Raw genomic sequence first — 18,804 nt, 5'->3', positions numbered from 1 at the left:
TTCATATCAAAAAATTACAAACTATGTATAAAATAGATGGAATAAGAACCTACTGTATAACACAGGGAACTATATTCAATATCTTGTAATAACCTATGACAGAAAAGAATCCGAAAAAGAATATATATGTGTATGTATAATGAATCACTTTGCTGTACACCTGAAACACTGTAAATCAACTATACTTCAATTTTTTAAATTAAATTTCATAAAAAAGAAATAGAAGAGAGAAAGTGAAGGGAAAAAATTACAAACAACCTAAGAGCCAGTACAGAGAAGGTTGGAACAATTTTCCAATGAACGGAAGCAAGATAAATGTTCGACTTGAAAATGCTGGCCTAAGTATGCTTTTCCTTTAGTAGCTTATTTTGGGGGATTCTGTCTTTTGGTTTCAGTTTTTGCTTTTGCCAAAATTATCTCATGTAATTGACTCCCTTCCCTTTTTAAGGTCCATTATGCCTAACCATTTAAGTTAGCATATTCATGCAAATCAATGATTTTACCTCTAGGATATACTAAGAGTCAGTATACAATAATATCACATTAAATGCTCATTTAACTTATTTAAATTCGACTCTATGTTTTGTACAATAAAAACAAATTATTATAGATCATGGCCACTAACTAAGCCAACAATATCATCTGGTTCTTTACATGAAATGGTCTAAAACTTGAGGAAAAAAAGGCTGTATTCAATATATTGTGCGGTTGTAGATTACACACAAATCCATATGTTCTGCTAATGAGCTGTTAGTAGATTCTAAAGGGAAATTTCTCTTCATCATCAGTATTTGGTAAACAGATGTGAAGTAATGCATTATAAAACACTGCTCTTTTCCCCCCTTCTTAATACTAAATCAAGTATCTTTTGGAATCTAACTCTCATTTAAGATGTAACTCACTGGGGGACTTCCCTGGTGGCGCAGTGGTTAAGAATCGGCCTGCCAGTGCAGGGGACACGGGTTCGATCTCTGGTCCGGGAAGATCCCACATGCCGCAGAGCAGCAAAGCCCATGCACCACAACTACTGAGCCTGCACTTTAGGGACCGTGTGTCGCAACTACTGAGCCCGAGTGCTGCAACTACCGAAGCCCACGTACCTGGAGCCCATGTTCCGCAACAAGAGAAGCCACCACAATGAGAAGCCCGTGCACTGCAATGAAGAATAGCCCCCGCTCTCCACAACTAGAGAAAGCCTGTGCGCAGCAACGAAGAACCAATGCAGCCAAAAAAAAAAAAAAAAAAAAGGCTTCCCTGGTGGCGCAGCTGTTGAGAGTCCGCCTGCCAATGCAGGGGACGCAGGTTTGTGCACCGGTCCGGGAGGATTCCGCGTGCCGCGGAGCGGCTGGGCCCGTGGGCCATGGCCGCTGAGCCTGCACGTCTGGAGCCTGTGCTCCACAACGGGAGAGGCCGCAGCAGTGAGAGGCCCACGTACCACACACACACACACAAAAAGACGTAACTCACTGAACCACCAGAGCAAGAGAGAATGAAATAATAAGTGCTAGCATTTATCAAGCACTTAACTACGAGCCGAAAGCACTTAACTATGAGCCGAAACAACCAACTTATAAGAGCTTTACAAACATTATTCCATTTAATGCTTACAAAAACCTTACGATACAGGTACATCTCCAATATTACAGGTGAGGAAATTGAGCACAGAGAGGTTACTGATAACATCAAAATGAAGAACTTTCCTTGTATTTTCATAAAATGTTGTGCCCTGTAATTCCCTAATGAGTTACAGATATAAATGTGCATTTATACCACTTGGACTCAGTTTCCCCATAAGCCCTCAACTCAGAAATCCCTCTTGAATGCAAAGACTCTTCATGAAATTCTAGCCCTGCCTTTGCAAGTGCTCGTTAACAATGTGGTGATAGGAGACGCAAAGCAGATGTCAGCACAGTTCTACAAATGAGGCCTAATTACAGCACTTCAGAGCAGAAGAGAAAAAGTCTGATTAGCTGACCCTCTTCTCACTCTTCTGTGTGCAGTGCAGAATCAAGACAAAAGAAAGTCTAAGGAAAAAGATGAAAGGATAGAATAGAAACAAGACCATAGACTGTCTTAGTTATCAAGGAGATGATTTCCAATTTTCTGAGCAATGCATTAGGCTTTACTCAAGCCAATGACGGGCTCACTAGGAAAACTGACCACTTAGAGTTAAGTTAGGGAAAACGCTTCTGTTTTTGCTATCACATGCAGGCAGGTCACTAGTGGAATAAGTGAAAACATAATGCTATTGTCTGCTCTTTATAAGCCATTTTCAAATGTTGGTGTGGGCTGCTTTAACAATATAATCAATACGAATCAGAAATTCTGTCTTAACTGAAATATTTGATGACAAAGGTAAAGTAATGCATTAAAAAACACTGGGTTTTTTCTCTCCCTTAATACTAAAAGCAATTATCTTTTCATTTTCCATAGAGATGAATGAAATCCCTGAACAGCTGATATTTAAGCTACAACAATTAAAGAGAAGTGAGTGGCTCTTCAAGTTTATAATTACGTATGCAAACTCAGCATCAAGATACTGTCTCTACATGAATGAATTTATCCATGAAACAGAAACAGACTCACAGACATAGAGAACAGACTTGTGGTTGCCAAGGGGGAGGTGGGGTGGGGGGGGGAGGTGGGGTGGGGGAGGGAGGGATTGGGAGTTTGGAATTAGCAGATGCAAACTATTATATATAGAATGGATAAACAACAAGGTCCTACTGTATAGCACAGGGAACTATATTCAACCATGGGAACTATATTCAACCATGGGAAAAGAATATGAAAAAGAATATATATGTATATGTATAACTGAATCACTTTGCTGTACAGCAGAAACTAACAAAACATTGTAAATCAACTGTACTTCTATAAAATAAATTTAAAAATATATATATCCTCCATTTATGCAGTTCAGATGGCTACGTTTACAGGACTACAAAGACTGAATGCATCCTTCACAATAACAATACAGAAATATCCCATCACAGCAGATGCAGAATCTATTATCATGTCACCCAGGTCCATTCCATTGTTCAAACACATCTATCATCAGACACTGAACTGCCTCACGCAATGCTAGTTTAAATTTAGCTCTCACAGTAGTCCCATTACAAAATGCCTGCAGACACCCATCCAAATATTTGACCCCAATTTGTTTTAAATAAAGCCTTTTGTATATGTCATACATGTACTGATCGAAAGCAAAGTCAGTACTATACCTGGTTATTTCTTCTTTAAGCTTACATGGATCTTCGGCATAGAATTTAATACCAAAATACAAAGTATACGGAGGTCCAGCTAAAAATAAGAAATAGAAATTAAATTTCACATTATAAATTAGTCAAAGTAGTAGTGTAATATTACACAACTGCTAAAAATTACACTCAGCAAAAATATTTGCAAACCATATACTGGATAAGGGGTTAATATCCAAAATATATGAGGAACTTATAAAACTCAATAGCAAAAAACCAAATAACCCAATTACAATAATGGAACGTAAATAAACATTTTTCCAAAGAAGACATTCAAATGGCCAAAAGATACATGAAAAGATATTCAACATGGCTAATCATCAGGAAAATGCAAATCAAAACCACAGTGAGATGCCAACCTCACAGCTACAAGAAGGGCTATTGTCAAAAAGACAAAAGTGGGGCTTCCCTGGTGGCGCAGTGGCTGAGAGTCCGCCTGCCGATGCAGGGGACAGAGGTTCGTGCCCCAGTCCAGGAGGATCCCACATGCCGCGGAGCGGCTGGGCCCGTGAGCCATGGCCGCTGAGCCTGCACGTCCGGAGCCTGTGCTCCGCAATGGGAGAGGCCACAACAGTGAGAGGCCCGTGTACCGCAAAAAAAAAAAAAAAAAAAAAAGACAAAAGTGTTGATGAGGATGTGGAGAAAGGGGAAGCCTTGTGCACTGTTGGTGTGATGGAAATTGATCAAACCATTAGGGAAAACAGTATGGAAGTTCCTCAGAAAGTTAAAAACAGAGCTACCATATGAGCCAACAATCCCACTACTGGGTATTTATCCAAAGGAAATGAAATCAGGATCTCCAAGAGATGTATGCACCCCCATTTTCACTGCAACATTATTTACAAAAGCCAAGACATGGAAACAACCTATCAGTAGATGAATGTGCACAAAGAAATGGGATATACATACACAATGTAATATTATTCAGCCATGAAAAGAAGGAAATCCTCCCATTTGTGACAACATGGATGAACCTGGAGAACATTAAGCTATGTGCAACAAGCCAGACACAAAAAAACAAATACTGCCTGGTCTCACTTATATGTGGAATCTAGAACAGTCACATGCCTAAGTGCAGAGAGTAGAATGGTGGCTGCCCAGGGCCAGGAGGAGGGAGACATGGGAAGCTGTCAGTCAAACAGTAAAAAGTGTCAGTTATGCAAGATGAATGAGTTCTGGTGACTTAATGTAGAGTTTGGGGACGATAGTTGACTATTGTATACTACTACTGTATTCCATACTTGAAATTGGCTAAGAGGATAGATCTTAATTTAAATCTTCTCACCCCACGCCCACCCCGGTAACTATGCCGAGGTTATAGATAAATTATTTAGCTTGATGTGGTACTCTTTTCACAATGTATACGTCTGTCAAAACATCAAGTTGTACACCTTAAATATATACAAATTTTTTATGTCAAAGATACCTCAACAAAGTTGTTTAAAAAATTACACTCACCAAGAATTTCTAAAGACAGAAAATGCAAAATGAAAAAACAAGGGTTCAGAATTGGGCAATAGTAAGGCTTCAACTATGTAGTTATCTATGTAGTATGGGTCTATGTGCTCATAAACACAAGAAAAAAGACAGGACCAAATACATTAGAATATTGCCAGTTCTTTTCATCTCTGGTTAGTGAGATAAGCACAAGTTTTATTTATTTCTAATTTTTCCATTTTTCACATTTTCTACAACATATGTATTTTTCATAATGAGGAAAGATTACTGATAAACAAAATGAATAGTTTTAAAAACCACCTAAGTATTGCAAAAAGTACCCCCCAAATCTGCAAAATGGTGGAAACAATTTAAATGCTCAGCAGCAGGTGGACCATTTAAGTCAACCACAGGACATACACAGGGTACCATTCAACCGTTTAAATGGGCAGAGGGGGACTTTATATACTGATGGGAAAAGATCACCAAGCTCTATTTCTGACTGCAGAAATATGACTCCTTCTGTGTGTAAAAGAAAGTTATCTGTTAAAATATGGGCCCACACCCCGACAGAAGAATGCATAAGAAATTACCAAGTGTGGTAAACTTTGGGAAGAGGGGCTGTAAACTTTTTTTGCCCAGCTTTATTGAGGTATAATTGACAAATTAAATTATAAGATATTTAAAAGTATACATTGTGAAAGCATTTCTCCCCAGCAAGTTAATTAACACATCCATCCCCTCACATACTAACTTTTCCTTTCAGTGAGAACATTTAAATTCTACTTTTAGCAAAACTGATAAGTCAGAAATTTCTTATCATGTATATCTCTTACCATTTAAAAACAAAATTATCAGTGAGGCTATGTGGTAGGATTAGGAGCAATATCTGTTTCATTCTTAAACTTTTCTGAATCTAAAAATATGTTCTTACATATTTAAGAACACATTTCTCATCTCAGTCATTTACCACACACAGAAGAACTACATGCACAAATACCAAATATATGTGAAACAAAATCTGGAATTGTACCTGGGAAAATATAAAATATAATTAAACACTCATACTGTGCAAGAGGACACAAGCCCCTTTGTTTGCCAGCCACATTATATTTTCACTAGAAATATTTCTATTTCAGAAGGTACAAATATAACCTGCACTGTTTCCAAAACTGCATACTTCTGAGCAATGTGGTAACTAGATCTTATATTAAATCTGTTTTAAAATGGATTTGTTACCTGGTGCACCAATCGGTGGTCATAGTTTCTAATTATTTTATCCAACAAAAGCTCTCCCACACAAATAAAAAAGATATGAAACAGGCACCTGTGTAAAAATACTTCCACCCACACACTGTTATCCCAAGTCTCTGATACTGTATAACAGACATACAGTTTATTTTCATTTTTAACTAAGTAAATAAAGTCACAAATTTAGAAGCTGGGGAGAGGAAGTTACATAGAACAACAGATAACAAAGCCATAATGAACTTACAATATATGAACTATGTTATTATTTATTATTATGACACACAAGCTATGTGTATAAAACCCCTGTTCCTGGCACACAGAAGACAAGCAACACTAGGGCCTCGCCCTGCTCCCCTAAGCTATGCCTTCCTGTGTAAGGCACACCTTAGGCTGGAGCTTTTTTAGAAACTAAATTTTAAAAGAAACTTTGTTACAATTTACGGTTAGAGTTGATTCCATATGTCCGAGTTCTATGTTTCCTTATTTTATTTCTGACAAACAGACCTCTACCCCTGAACACAGATGTCAAGGAGGCACTGACTGTTAAGTATTTAGAAAAGCCAGGAAGTCCACCCGCTGCTGATCTGTGCCAATCAAACTCTGTGTTACTGAGCAGATGGGTCTACCTGCACCTGCAGGACACCAGGGCTGGCATCTGGGGGCAGAAGGAGCACAGATGCTGCTGAGATGGTGCACAAAGGGAGGAAGGCCTTGTCCAGACTCCAGAGCTGCTCTTATTCTCTGGAACATGACAGATTGCACCCTATTGACCAAGCCTAGATAGTTGAAATGTATTTAGTGATGAGCAGTTAAGCAGAAGTTTGAAAAATATATAATGAAAAACATTGTTTGGACTAATTTTCTTTAAGGACTTTTGGCCCAAATCAGCCCTCCCTTTCCCACTTACATACAAAATGTCTGGTATCCAAATATATAAATTACTATTCGACTGTATTTGATAATGTGCAAAAATGTTTCCTAAACATCTGATTCCCAACAAGCATCTGGTAACATATGCAAGGCAGGAAAAGCTCCAAGGAGGTAAAGCAACTCGTCCAAGATCCCAATGATGAGAACCACGTTTGCTAGTACTTAGAGTTCAGTGCCTGCTGGCCACTATTGCATACAGGCTCTCAGGGAAAATATTATAACACCTTTAGAGCAAGCAAATACTTCATCTACACATCACCGTTTTATAGATCAATCAAAGGCTAGAGAAATGGAGATTTTGGAGCAAGGATATGTCTACCCAGGTATTTTTTGGCTTCCTAGCCTAAGACTGACTATAAATATCAGGTGCTGATGAAGTAAACTCCTAGATTATCACCTTGATCTATGTCCTTCCACAGAGTCTACCTTTAAGAAATCCTTATGTAAAGTAAGTTAATGTTGTTTTACTCTAGCAAAATAGAAGCCAGAAACTGGGAATCCTCTAATCTACCTTTTGTGAAGACTAATTTCAAGGCCTTTAATGATAATAGTCTCCCATTAGCTCAGGATAACTAAATCATAATGCACCTATGAGAATCCTGACGACTAGCAAATATTCTGTCCTTTTTACAGATATTCCTTCTGACTTATCTGCTGGAAGATGTGAGAGCCATTCTCCCTCATTAATTATCAAACTATCTTATGAGATAAAAAATTATGCATTATTCACTTACATAACTTTTCTTCAATTGTAATATCAGTGTTTTATTCTTCCTGTACGTCAAATTTTTAATAGGATGACATTTATTTAGGATGAGAAAGTAATTGCATTACAGATTATAGATATTAAACATAATATTTCATGCCATGTAATGAAATAGATACTTCAAATGCTCTTAGGAACACTTGAATAATACACCTTAAATAAAATAATTTCCATTTTTCTTCATCATTTGGGTAGAAATCTCAACTTTTTTCTTATAAAAAACCTTTGCATTTGTTTTAAAATAACAATTCCTGAAATTTTTGGACTGGTATTTTTTTAATTTTTTTATACAGCAGGTTCTTATTAGTCATCCATTTTATACACATCAGTGTATACATGTCAATCCCAATCGCCCAATTCATCACACCACCACCCTCACCACCACACGCCCCCGCTGCTTTCCACGCTTGGTGTCCATACGTTTGTTCTCTACATCTGTGTCTCTCTTTCTGCCCTGCAAACTGGTTCATCTGTACCATTTTTCTAGTTGAACTGGTAATAAAATAAGTGGTTCAAATGGACAAGATAGATATTTACTGTATTTATTATTATACCTGAATATTTTGGAAAAGTGCAGATTTCTAGATCCCAAGGGATGAGACTTGTTAAACTGGAGTGCCTACCATTCACACGAGGATACCTCTTGGAAGTTTTCTGCATTCACATCTAATCACATGAACCTCCTGCTTCCCCTCAGCCTTTAGTGGGCAGTTTGCTCACTCAAGAAGCACGTGGTATTAGAAGTCAGAAGGTCAGGACTTCAGTCATCCCTCTGCTGTCAAGCAGCGTCTCATCCATGGCAGGTCATAAGCTGTTTCTGATTAGGATTTACTCCTGTGTAGGCTGAGTAGGCAGAACTTGATGATGTCTAAGGTATATATTTTGAGGCCTCCAGCCCCATCTTTGAAACCTGTTGCCCACTACCATCCAGAATGCTGGCCCCTAGCGGCTATGTTTGCACTGACCTTGCAAAAAGCCTAGACATAGCTGACAGGACTGAAGTGAGCTACTGACTCAAACTGGGCTGGTCCGACACCCGCCCTAGAATTCGGAATTGCAATTTAGAGACAGTCAGTGCACTTCTACCTGTGGCTAGAGCTGTAACTTGGAAACTGAGGAGGCTTAAAGAGAGCCAGGCCACAGACAGAAACAAAAATGATGCTGATGTTCAGAGAAACAGTACTCACTGAGTCCCTGACTGTTCGTTCTGCAGTTCTTAGCTCCCAGTTCCTTTCTGAGGCACAGCTCGGTTCCTGCCCTTGGGGTCCGTAAAGCATCATGTGACCCATTTTACCACAGGGAGTGAGCCAATACACATGGAAAGTACAGAATCAGAATGGGGGTAAGAGAGGCCAGAAGAATCCACTAGATCTTATTAGCAATAATTTGTACATTAAAGCAAAATGGTCTAATGATACAGTTTCAGTTTGGGAAGATGGAAAACATTTTGGAGATGGACAGTGGTAATGGTTGCATAACAATGTGAACGTACTTAACGTTGCTGAATTTTACACCCCCAAGTGGTCAAAGTGGTACACCTTATGTTATATACCGATATTTTACCATAATTTTAATAAAGACGATTTAAAAATAACTACTGTTCTGCATACTTAAGGGCTGCAAGTGTGTGTGCACATGCACATTTATAAATAAAAACTTGGGTTATGGAAATTAACGTTAATGAATATAACCTTAATTAGACTCTGAGTCACCTAGTAAGATGCACATTGATAAAATTAAAACCAAAACAGATGGGTCCTTTCTGAAGCCACAGCAATCTTCCGACTCAGCCAACTGAATAATGTGAAGGGCAAGACCACTCCTTAACCCAAGAAACCCAAGCACTTTAAAAGGTCGGATGTCCACCTCTTTTTCAAACCAGTGCCTCTCTGCCTTTTCTGTCTGAAGGTGAAATTTTAAAGACAGTGGAAAAGTCACAGGCAAAAGTCCCGGCCAGGTGCACACAAAATCCAAATTCAATACTCAGATCCACTCAGAGTCTTTATCTACACAAATCTAACCAGAGTTTGCAGAGACCTGGCGACGTACAAACACCCATCTCCATATTCTGGCACTCAAGTGCTAATATTCACCTACGTAGTATTAAAGCCTATTTCTGCACCCATCTAATCATGGACATTATATTATTTTCAAATTTGAACAAAGTTAAAATCAAATACCTACTGTTGATCAGTTCTTTGTGTTCAGCTAGGGTTTTCGCAGGATCCAGCCAATACTGTGTGAGGAAGAAAAGGGTAATTACAGAAATTAGTTGCTTTTCATTGGCCTTTGCTTCAAGAGTATTTGGAAAGTGTTATTTTTTTAAATAACATTTAAATAATAAGTAAAACATTTCATTTATGATATATACACATAAACTTACATAAGAGTTTTCTGCTGCTAGGACATTAAAAGAAAAGAAAAATGTCAACGTTTGGAGAGGAGCAGAGAAGAGAAACAGGAGAGAGCCCATGCTGGGTTCTTAGTTGAATTCTCGTACTGGTTATAAGATCAGTAACATCAAGATGCTAGTGAGTGAACTTCTTACCGCCTCTGGTGGGAAAACAACGGCTGCAGAGAATGCCCCCCAATCTCTTTCCAGCGTCCCTATAACAATTCCCCTACAGACATGTCTACCCCTAAAATGTCTTTACTCTTTTCATATCCAGTCCCATCCCTTACAGGTATTGCTGCTAGATATAAGGAAGAAAGCAACCAAATCAAATCACATCCTCATTAAGTAATCCAGGAGAGGTGGCTCAGCACAGTGACTGAAGGTTCGAGTCCCACAGCAGACCGGTCTGGATTCTGTCCTGGCTCTCCCCTCATTATCACCATGTAGCTTGGAACCAGTTACTGGACCTCTCTCTCTGAACCTTCTTCGTAGGCTTGCTAGGAGGATTAAATCAACTAAGTCATGCAAAGTCTTCAGAATAGCCCCTGGCTCACGCTAGGCATGCAACACATGCTAGTGATGATTATTATTAAGGTATGATGGTCATTCTTAATAAGTGCCATTAGCCAGTCTAAGGTACTTGCTTATTAATTCAAATTAATTTTTGATGAATAGAATTTTAGACAGTGATGGGAGAATTGGGGGCTCTGTGGAGAGGCCCTCCTTTAAATCTCACCTTTGTGAAATAAAATCACTGAAAGAAAAAGAAACAAGCCTTCTGCCTCATCTTCATGTGGAGGAAGCACAGGGGAGAAGCAAACCAAGTACAAAGGGGACACCCGGGGCTCCCATAGAAGCACACAGTCGAAGGGATTCCACTGCCTGGAAAGTCAGGGGTGGTGGGCAAGGTGGAAACTTTACCCTGCTGTTCTGGCCAAATGCTGGAGATTCCAAGGGCTGAGGTAACCAGTTTCCATTTTCTCATGTTCCCGGATGAAGAAGGAGCAATTCTCATAGCAGGGAGGTAGGAGCTGGTCCACCTTGAGCCACTTCATTCCTAGCACTCTTGTGTTTGTCCTGGTGAAATCATTCACACTCTCCTGACCACACTGGGTCAAGAATCACAAGCCACAAAAGGAGTCTAAGAGAACCTTCCTGCCCAGCTTCCCTTTCCCTGCCCCTCCACTAAGGGCAGAAATGCTTGCTCTGCTATATAACAGTAGCAGTAATTATAAATAGTAATTATAATATTTTACATAATCCCCTTACCTTTTATTCCTAATTACATATAAAAATCATTCATCCTAAATGTATGTCATAATCATTTTATTGTAAGATTTTATTACAATACTTAACTCTATTCATGTACACATAATCTTCACTATTTGCCACTCCTAGAGCAGTTTCAGATTTTCCAACTTTTTCAAAAGGTAACCAATATAAACGGGTAGCAACTTATGACACAATGTTCATTATTCCGCTCCTTATCACGTCTCAATTTTTGAAGGTCTAGAAACACTCACTTTTAAAGTAAAAAAGATACATTTGAAGAAGAGGCCATAATCAGTGAACTGCTTTTGAAGCCCACAATGGCTAAAGATGTGCCTTTGGTGTTAAAATAAATGGCTCCCAGGGAAACACTGATTCATTCAAATCAAGTAAAATCAATTCAAATGCTCAGCTGTGTGTTGGACACAGAGCAGACCCTTTCCTCTAGGTATATAAAGCTATGGCTGCTTCCCACAAAATGGAAACATTAGGTGGGTGGACTGTTTCTTGCAATTCATGTTAAACAAAAGGGTTTGACTATCCCTGGATGTTTCAAGTAAGATAAAACCAAGGAAAACACACTCAACCATAAACACTTGCATCAGGTTTCTATTGCTGCCATAACAAGTTATCACAAACGTAGAGGCTTACGCCACCCATTTATTAACTCCAAGGTCTGCAGATGAGTTGGTTTCTTTGTTCTAGGTTTCCCAAGGCCAAAATCAAGATGTCAGCTGGCTGGAGTCCTGGAGGGTTATTTGGGGAGGAGACCCTACCCACAAGAGCACTTTTGGGAGGAGACTTGGAGTTGAGCCATGAGAGGCCTTCCCAGTTTTCTCCAGATGTCAAGGCACACATAATACTAGGCCTTACACTGCACTAAGTGCTTGGGGCAAGAAAGGAGGGGAGGGAAGAGGCCTCTGGTCTTCCTCCTCTGTCTAATCTCATCTTGAAACTAGTAAAAGACAGAAATTGCAAGAGAGTTTCCTTTTAACATCATCATCTCCCCCCAAAACAAACTTTACAAACATTTTCCTCAAACCAAATCCTTGTCTGTCTGTTTTCCCCTCCAGAATGATTTCCAGTCATTAAAAAGCCAGGTAAAGAAAACAAGAAGGAAATTTTAAACTAAATGTAACGGAAAAGACTGGTTAATCTCTTAAAATTTTTCACCTAATGATAGTCTGTACACTTTTAAAATAAATCTTTCCTTGAGAGCAATCAGATTTGTGAGGTGAAAAAGTATAATGAAGTTTCTGAGACGAGTTAGAAATTACAATTTTGCAGCAAAAAAGGAAGAGTCAAGACTCAGCCAAAGGCTGCTCACTGCACATTAGATACGCTAAATATCAATCCAGCGCTTGCCGCGCATGCATTGCATTTGATCTAAATGGAAACCAGGGGTTACAGAGGTCAGACAATGATAAATGCCCCAGAACGTACATAATAAAACACGAGCCACCAGGTTCCATAAGCTAGCATTTAAAATGTAAAACCCACTTACGCTCAACCAAAGGAAAGAAATGACCTTGGAACCAAAGCAGCCATCCCATGATGACACTTGTCACCACACATTATCAACAAGCAATCAAACACAGCACATGTGTGATCACCATGAAACACATCAGGCAGCTGCTCCATCACCAGTGAGAAAAAAGGGCACAGAATTTGCCAATGAACACAGCATCCCAGTTTCAGTTTTAGGGTCTACATTCAGAATATTCACCTATATCCAGAATGGATGTAGGCTCTAAAACTGTGATACCATTCATTCACTTAACATTTGTGGAATACCCACTACATATATTCTTTATATGTCATGTCAGATCTTGTCTTGGGGAGTGTAGGAAAACACAAACGACTGAAACTTTTCCCTAACCGTGGGGCACCCACAGTTTACCAGACACAGAGTTGAAATATAATGTGGTGAGATGATCATGTGTATAAGATGAATGCATATGAGACAAAAAGATGATGTAAAAAGAAAATGAGCTCTTCAGGGTAAGTACAGGAAGGCATCATTGAAGAGAAAACCTTTGAACAGCATGCTCGCAAATAAAAAAACTTTCCCAAAATAGAAATGGAGAACACAGCCCTAAGTTTTTATAAGAATGATATCTAACAGCTCCACTGCTCTTAAAGCTAATGGATCCATTTTTAAGTAACAACATAGAACACAATACTCCAAGTCCTTTATAGCTGAGGACTTCCTGAAATCAGTGCTACCTGATAACTAGTAGCTGTGCAGCTAAGAAATCAATGTTCCTGAAGGACTTCCAGAAAAAGAAGACCTGAAGGACTTCCAGAAGCAATGTCCCTTTCAGTCTTCCCATCTGTCCTGGGTTGGGGGAAAGAGAGAAGCAGAGAGCTGAGCAGTGGTCACTGGTGCTGGGCTACAGAACAGCTTTCCTGAACTGCGCTTGCTACCTAGACAGCCACGAGGAGAGACAGCCCCCATCTCTCTCATCATCTCTCAACATTCAAGCTATTCAGTCTCCAGGAAAATCTTTCCATCTTGCCCCCTTCCTGTCCCCCATCTCCTCTCTCTCTCCTATTTCAAACTTATATCCTATAGTTCTGTATATCCTCACAAGCTGAATTAGATCCTATTTTGCAGGAAGATAAGGTGACAATTAACCAAAACAGACCCTGCTCTCTCATCCTGATTTCTACAGTGGGCTTCCTAACACAGGAGAATGTTAACAAACTGTAACTCCAATACCCAATCACTGAGGAGTCAAGATGACAAGCCCTCCTTGGCAATGACTCTTTGCCAGGGTGCAGGAGTCCAGTAGTTAGGGGGCCTTACCTCTTCAGTCCTGTCAATCTTAATAATGGCATTTATGCAACCCGAAGAGAAATGACAGATGGGCACAAGTTTCTTCTTACTCTCTGACAGTCTTGGCTAAATGCCCTGAGCGTCTTTTATCCACCTTGGCTGATCATGTCTCGATTTCATCAACTTCCTAGGTAACAGTCTCAAAATTAGATTTTAAAACTCTAACGCTGTCCAGTAAACCAATATCCTAATCTTCAAAAGATATGTATTAAATTCAGGGTCCAACCTTCCATTTGTCAACTGTTCTTTTGGAGTCTCCTAGAGCTCTAATAGTAGAATAAGCCCTAAAACATCTTACATAAAGCATGGACAGCATCAAATAAAAAGAGCTTTGCTGCATCTTATTTAACACTGAGTATAATTCTGACTCGCCTTTGGAGAATTTAAGAATACCACAATGATATTTAATAATGTTTCCTCTAGATCAAAAAAAAAAGACTTTAAAAGCACACAGTCTTCATCAATATAACAAAATAACTTCTTGATCTAAGGGAGTATGAAAAGTTGACAATCTGTAAGTGACAATGGAGCCAAAAAGATCTCAAAAAAGGATACTACGGCTCATTCCTGCAGAGTTCTAGGACTTGACATAATTTGCACATAGGTTCCCAGAAATCCAGGACTATGATGATAGCTATTTGTACTTTGTCCACACTCATTTTCCAGTGTCCCTGTATAGACACATCTCAGGCCCTCTAAGCAACATTCACAGGACATGGTTTTAATTTGCTCCTTGGTATCAATCACAGAAGCCTTAGGACCTCAGGTAAAACCACCATCACAGAGCTAACTCACAGCAGGGACAGAAACCAGGGCTTGCCATTAGGCCATCACTGAGGGAAGTGTGTGTGTGGGGGGGTGGTAACTGGGCCCCATTTTTTTCAACAAAAGTGGATTCCAATTAATTACTGTTGGACCATCTGGCTCCTCAAGAAGTGTCACTGGCCCGAGGGACTATTCCTCAGTTCTTTCACATGGACCCTGGCACCACCTAAGACCTAGAGAAGTAATAACAGTAACAGCTAATGCTTATTAAATGCTTACCATGTGCCAGGCACTGTTGAAGACTTTACATTCATTCACTCATTTAGTCCTCTTAATAACTCGATGAATTAGGAACTACTATAATTACCATTTGACAAATGAGGAAACTGAACCACTGATTAAACAACTTGCCCCAAAATACAGAACAGCAGGTCCAAGGAACTGCAGCCCTTTCCATCTTACATTCAAACCAAGCCATTCTCAAGAATATTGTCCTAATAGGAATGTACAATCTCAATTTCAAGATTTATACATTCAACTCACTACCAACTCCTCTTTTCCAAGCTCACCCCTGCTAATATTCTGATTCCACCAGGATACACAAGTCAGAGATCCTACTACCTTTTCACCGTCTCTCTTCCCTGTCCCAACCCATGTCCTCACTTTGCTCACGATCCGTTATCTTCATTCACTCGCAGTTATCGTCAGTTCCCTTGAACAATCTTCCCTCCATGATATCCACTGAAAAAAACACCCGCCAACTCTCTGCCTTCTCCATGCCAAAACCTGAGAGGCTGACCATGACTGGAGACTCAAATTGTACAATCACAGATGCGCTCACTTTAAAGTCATTATCAGTAACCCAAGGGAACCCTTGGTACCACCCAGAATCCTACAATATTTTATTCTTTCACCTGCCTGGATAACTCCTTCACACTTTCTCCTCCCCCTTTCTCGCTCTCAGCTGATGATCTTGCTTATTTCACTTAGAAAACTGAAGCCATGAGGAGAGAACATGTATGCATTCTCACAGCATCTACCAACCTGCCTGCATCTGTGCTGGTGTCCTGTCTTCTCTCTGTCTTTTCACTGTGGATGAATGGCCACGCTCCACTTAAGCCCATCCCTTCCCATCTATTCAGGAACTTGGTTCCAGCAATTTTCCGCTCTCTTCCCTGCATCATCAAAGTTTCCCTTTCCATAGAATCATTCCTGGCTGAATACATGCTTTTATTTCTCCCATATTAAAACACACACACACAGAGACACACACACACACACACCTTTTTGATCCCTATATCTGCCCATTTTACTTCTGTACTTTAAGTCAAATCTCTGGGGAAAAAATTCTGTAGTCTACTTCCTCTCACTCCCTTTTTTTTTTTTTTTTTCATTTGGTCAGTATTGATTTATTGGATGCATCCCTTCTATACCCAGCAATGTCCTATCTACTTTGGGATATGCAGAGATGCAAAGACATGGCGAGATATAAGACATGGCCCATTAATCAAAAAACTTAGAATTTACTTTGAGATTTAACAACTGTAGCTTGCCTTTATTGGCTTCACTATATGTCTGGAACTCTTCTAAGCCAATTTCTGGATTTGTTATCTCATTTAATTGGTTCAATTGAAAAGGTTCAAGTAAAACAGAAGTTTGATTTTTCCTCACATCACAGTACTGGGCAGATAAATTAGTTGATAGGGCTTGTTATGAGTCGATGAATATGAAATCATTTTCTAAATTATAAAATGCCATATGGGGAGTGTTGGGAATTTCATGTACGGTGGTAATTTGGGGAGTAGTTTCAGGTTAGAGAAGACTTTAAAAAAACAGATAGAGTATAGAGCTTAGATTATGACTCCCTATTTACAGATGGGTTATTTAAGTCTCTGAAAGGCCTAGTGATGTGTTCAAGGTCATATTGCCAATGAGTCAGGGAATCATTCAAGTCTCCTGACAATGGGTCAGTACCCTTTCCTCTAATCCTAATACCGCTGGCCAAGTATACAACCAAGCCAAAAGGAAGACTAAAAGTGTAGTGGGGTGGACTAGACAGTCTCAGTTATGGGTTAACATTATTATTTGCTCTAGCACACCAATAATACCCAGAGAAGAAAATAAGGGTCATGGAAAACTCTAATTTGTAGTTTGAAAAAAACAAAAATGAAAACAATGGTATTTTACATGTCTAGCACACCTATTTTGTGCCAGGCATTGTACTAGATGTTTTGCATATTATTTTTTCACATCATCCTTTTGACAACCTTTTAAGAAAAGTACTTTTATCCCCATTTTATAGATGGAGATTGAATGATGGCCCAAAGTTCCACAATTGGCCAACTGGGAAGCAGAGATTCAAACTCAAATATGCCTGTATCCAAAATACATACCATCTCCACTCTCTCACTATGCCTTCACTCAAGTGGAATAAATCTGCTATGTGAACTGTTCTCTAGTCTTCATTATTTATTTTTCCCAAATGTGATCATAATTTCGTATCCAAGGGATAAGGCCTCTCACCCCCTCTTCAGTCCACTTTAGAACCCACTCTAGTTCCTACTACAATGACCTCCAATAATTGTTAAATCTAACGACAGGTGAAGAGTCTTCACCCACGGTCTTGAAATACCTTTGTCATGTGGTCTGTAGTATACCACTCCCTCTGTCCTTTCCTCCTACCTTTTTGGCCACATCTTCACAATCTCCTTTGCTGATTGTTCACTGTCTCCTAACCAGGAAAGGCTGGATTGCCCTGGGCTCACATCTTACAACCAGGCTCCTGGCTTTAAATGACATCTATACATGACAACTCCCAAATGTATGGCCAGACCAGAACTGCCCCCTGAAGCCAACTGCCTACTTGACATCTCCACTAAGATGCCTATTAGAATCTTAAAGTTTCCATGTTCAAAGAGGAAATGATGATTCTACTCCCTCCCAGAAAAACCTGTTCTCCTGCAGTCTTCGCCATCTCAGTAAATGGTACAAAACTCTTCCATTGGCTCCAGTCAATGCCTCTTTATTGTCTATCTCTTCTATCAATCTGCAAATCCTGTTGGCTTATGTTAAAAATATAAATAAGATCTGTCAAATTCTTACCACTCCCAGGTCCAAGCAGTCATCACCATTCACCTGGATTTCTTAAACAACTCCATTAATGGTATCCCTTCTTCTCTGCACTTAAAGGAATGCTTTAAAATGTAGATCAGATCAGCTTATTCTCCTTCTCAACATCCTCCGGTGGTTTCCCTTCTTACTCAACTAAAATCCAAAGTCCTTAGGATGGTCTATAAGGCCGTATATGATCTGGCCCTACTCCCCCTTCACTCTCCATTGTGTGTTTTGAGAATGAGGCAGCAGGAAGGACCTTAAGGAGACTGTTAGTGGAAGGCGCAGGGCCTTCAAGGGGGCCTAAAGGAAAGCGAAGAGAAAGCTGTTGGAAGCAGGAAGAAAGAAGACCTGACTCTTCAGGCAGAAAGTTTAGCAGTGCTGTTGCCTGGGGCAATATGGAAAATAAAAGATGCACCTAATGAACTAGATGATCCAGATAAGATTTCCAGGGGGACTGGGGAAACTGCTGATTGACTTGCCCCCGACAATGAAATCTAAAAGGAAAGAGAGAAGCTGAAAACAAGCTGTGAAATATAAAGGATCCAGGACTTACTAGGCTTGAAATAAAATTCTCTCACCCCTAGACTTATCAGAAGGCAAATGATGCTACAATTAAGAAATGGCTCCTGGGCAAAGACTGAATCCAGAGTGCTGCCAGGAAATTATGAATGTAACTGTAAAACTTATTAAGTCTTCAAAAGATCTAATATGATGCCTCATAAACTAAGAAAGGGTCCTCTAAGAATCTTAAGGGCAGTGTTTCCCAAAAGTTTTA

At 39.6% G+C, this 18,804-nt stretch overlaps 1 protein-coding gene across 5 annotated transcripts in view; it reads right to left on the bottom strand.

Annotated features, from left to right (window-relative positions):
* Positions 1-18,804, bottom strand: part of EPB41L4A (erythrocyte membrane protein band 4.1 like 4A) — a 260,546-nt gene that overhangs the window by 115,832 nt on the left and 125,910 nt on the right. For all 5 annotated transcript variants that reach the window (XM_089909174.1, XM_089909175.1, XM_089909173.1 and 2 more), the window contains exons 4-5: positions 9,832-9,883; positions 3,228-3,306 (exon numbers count right to left, since the gene is read on the bottom strand). In XM_089909174.1, coding sequence (XP_089765300.1) covers positions 3,228-3,306; positions 9,832-9,883 — 131 coding nt within the window. The remainder of the gene's footprint in view (positions 1-3,227; positions 3,307-9,831; positions 9,884-18,804) is intronic.

Source organism: Delphinapterus leucas, chromosome 3 (genome assembly GCF_059928025.1).
Source record: "Delphinapterus leucas isolate spDelLeu-1000000601 "Yukka" chromosome 3, BTC_Dleu_Yukka2, whole genome shotgun sequence".
Taxonomy (NCBI): domain Eukaryota; kingdom Metazoa; phylum Chordata; class Mammalia; order Artiodactyla; family Monodontidae; genus Delphinapterus; species Delphinapterus leucas.
This window is presented reverse-complemented; position numbering and strand designations above follow the sequence as displayed.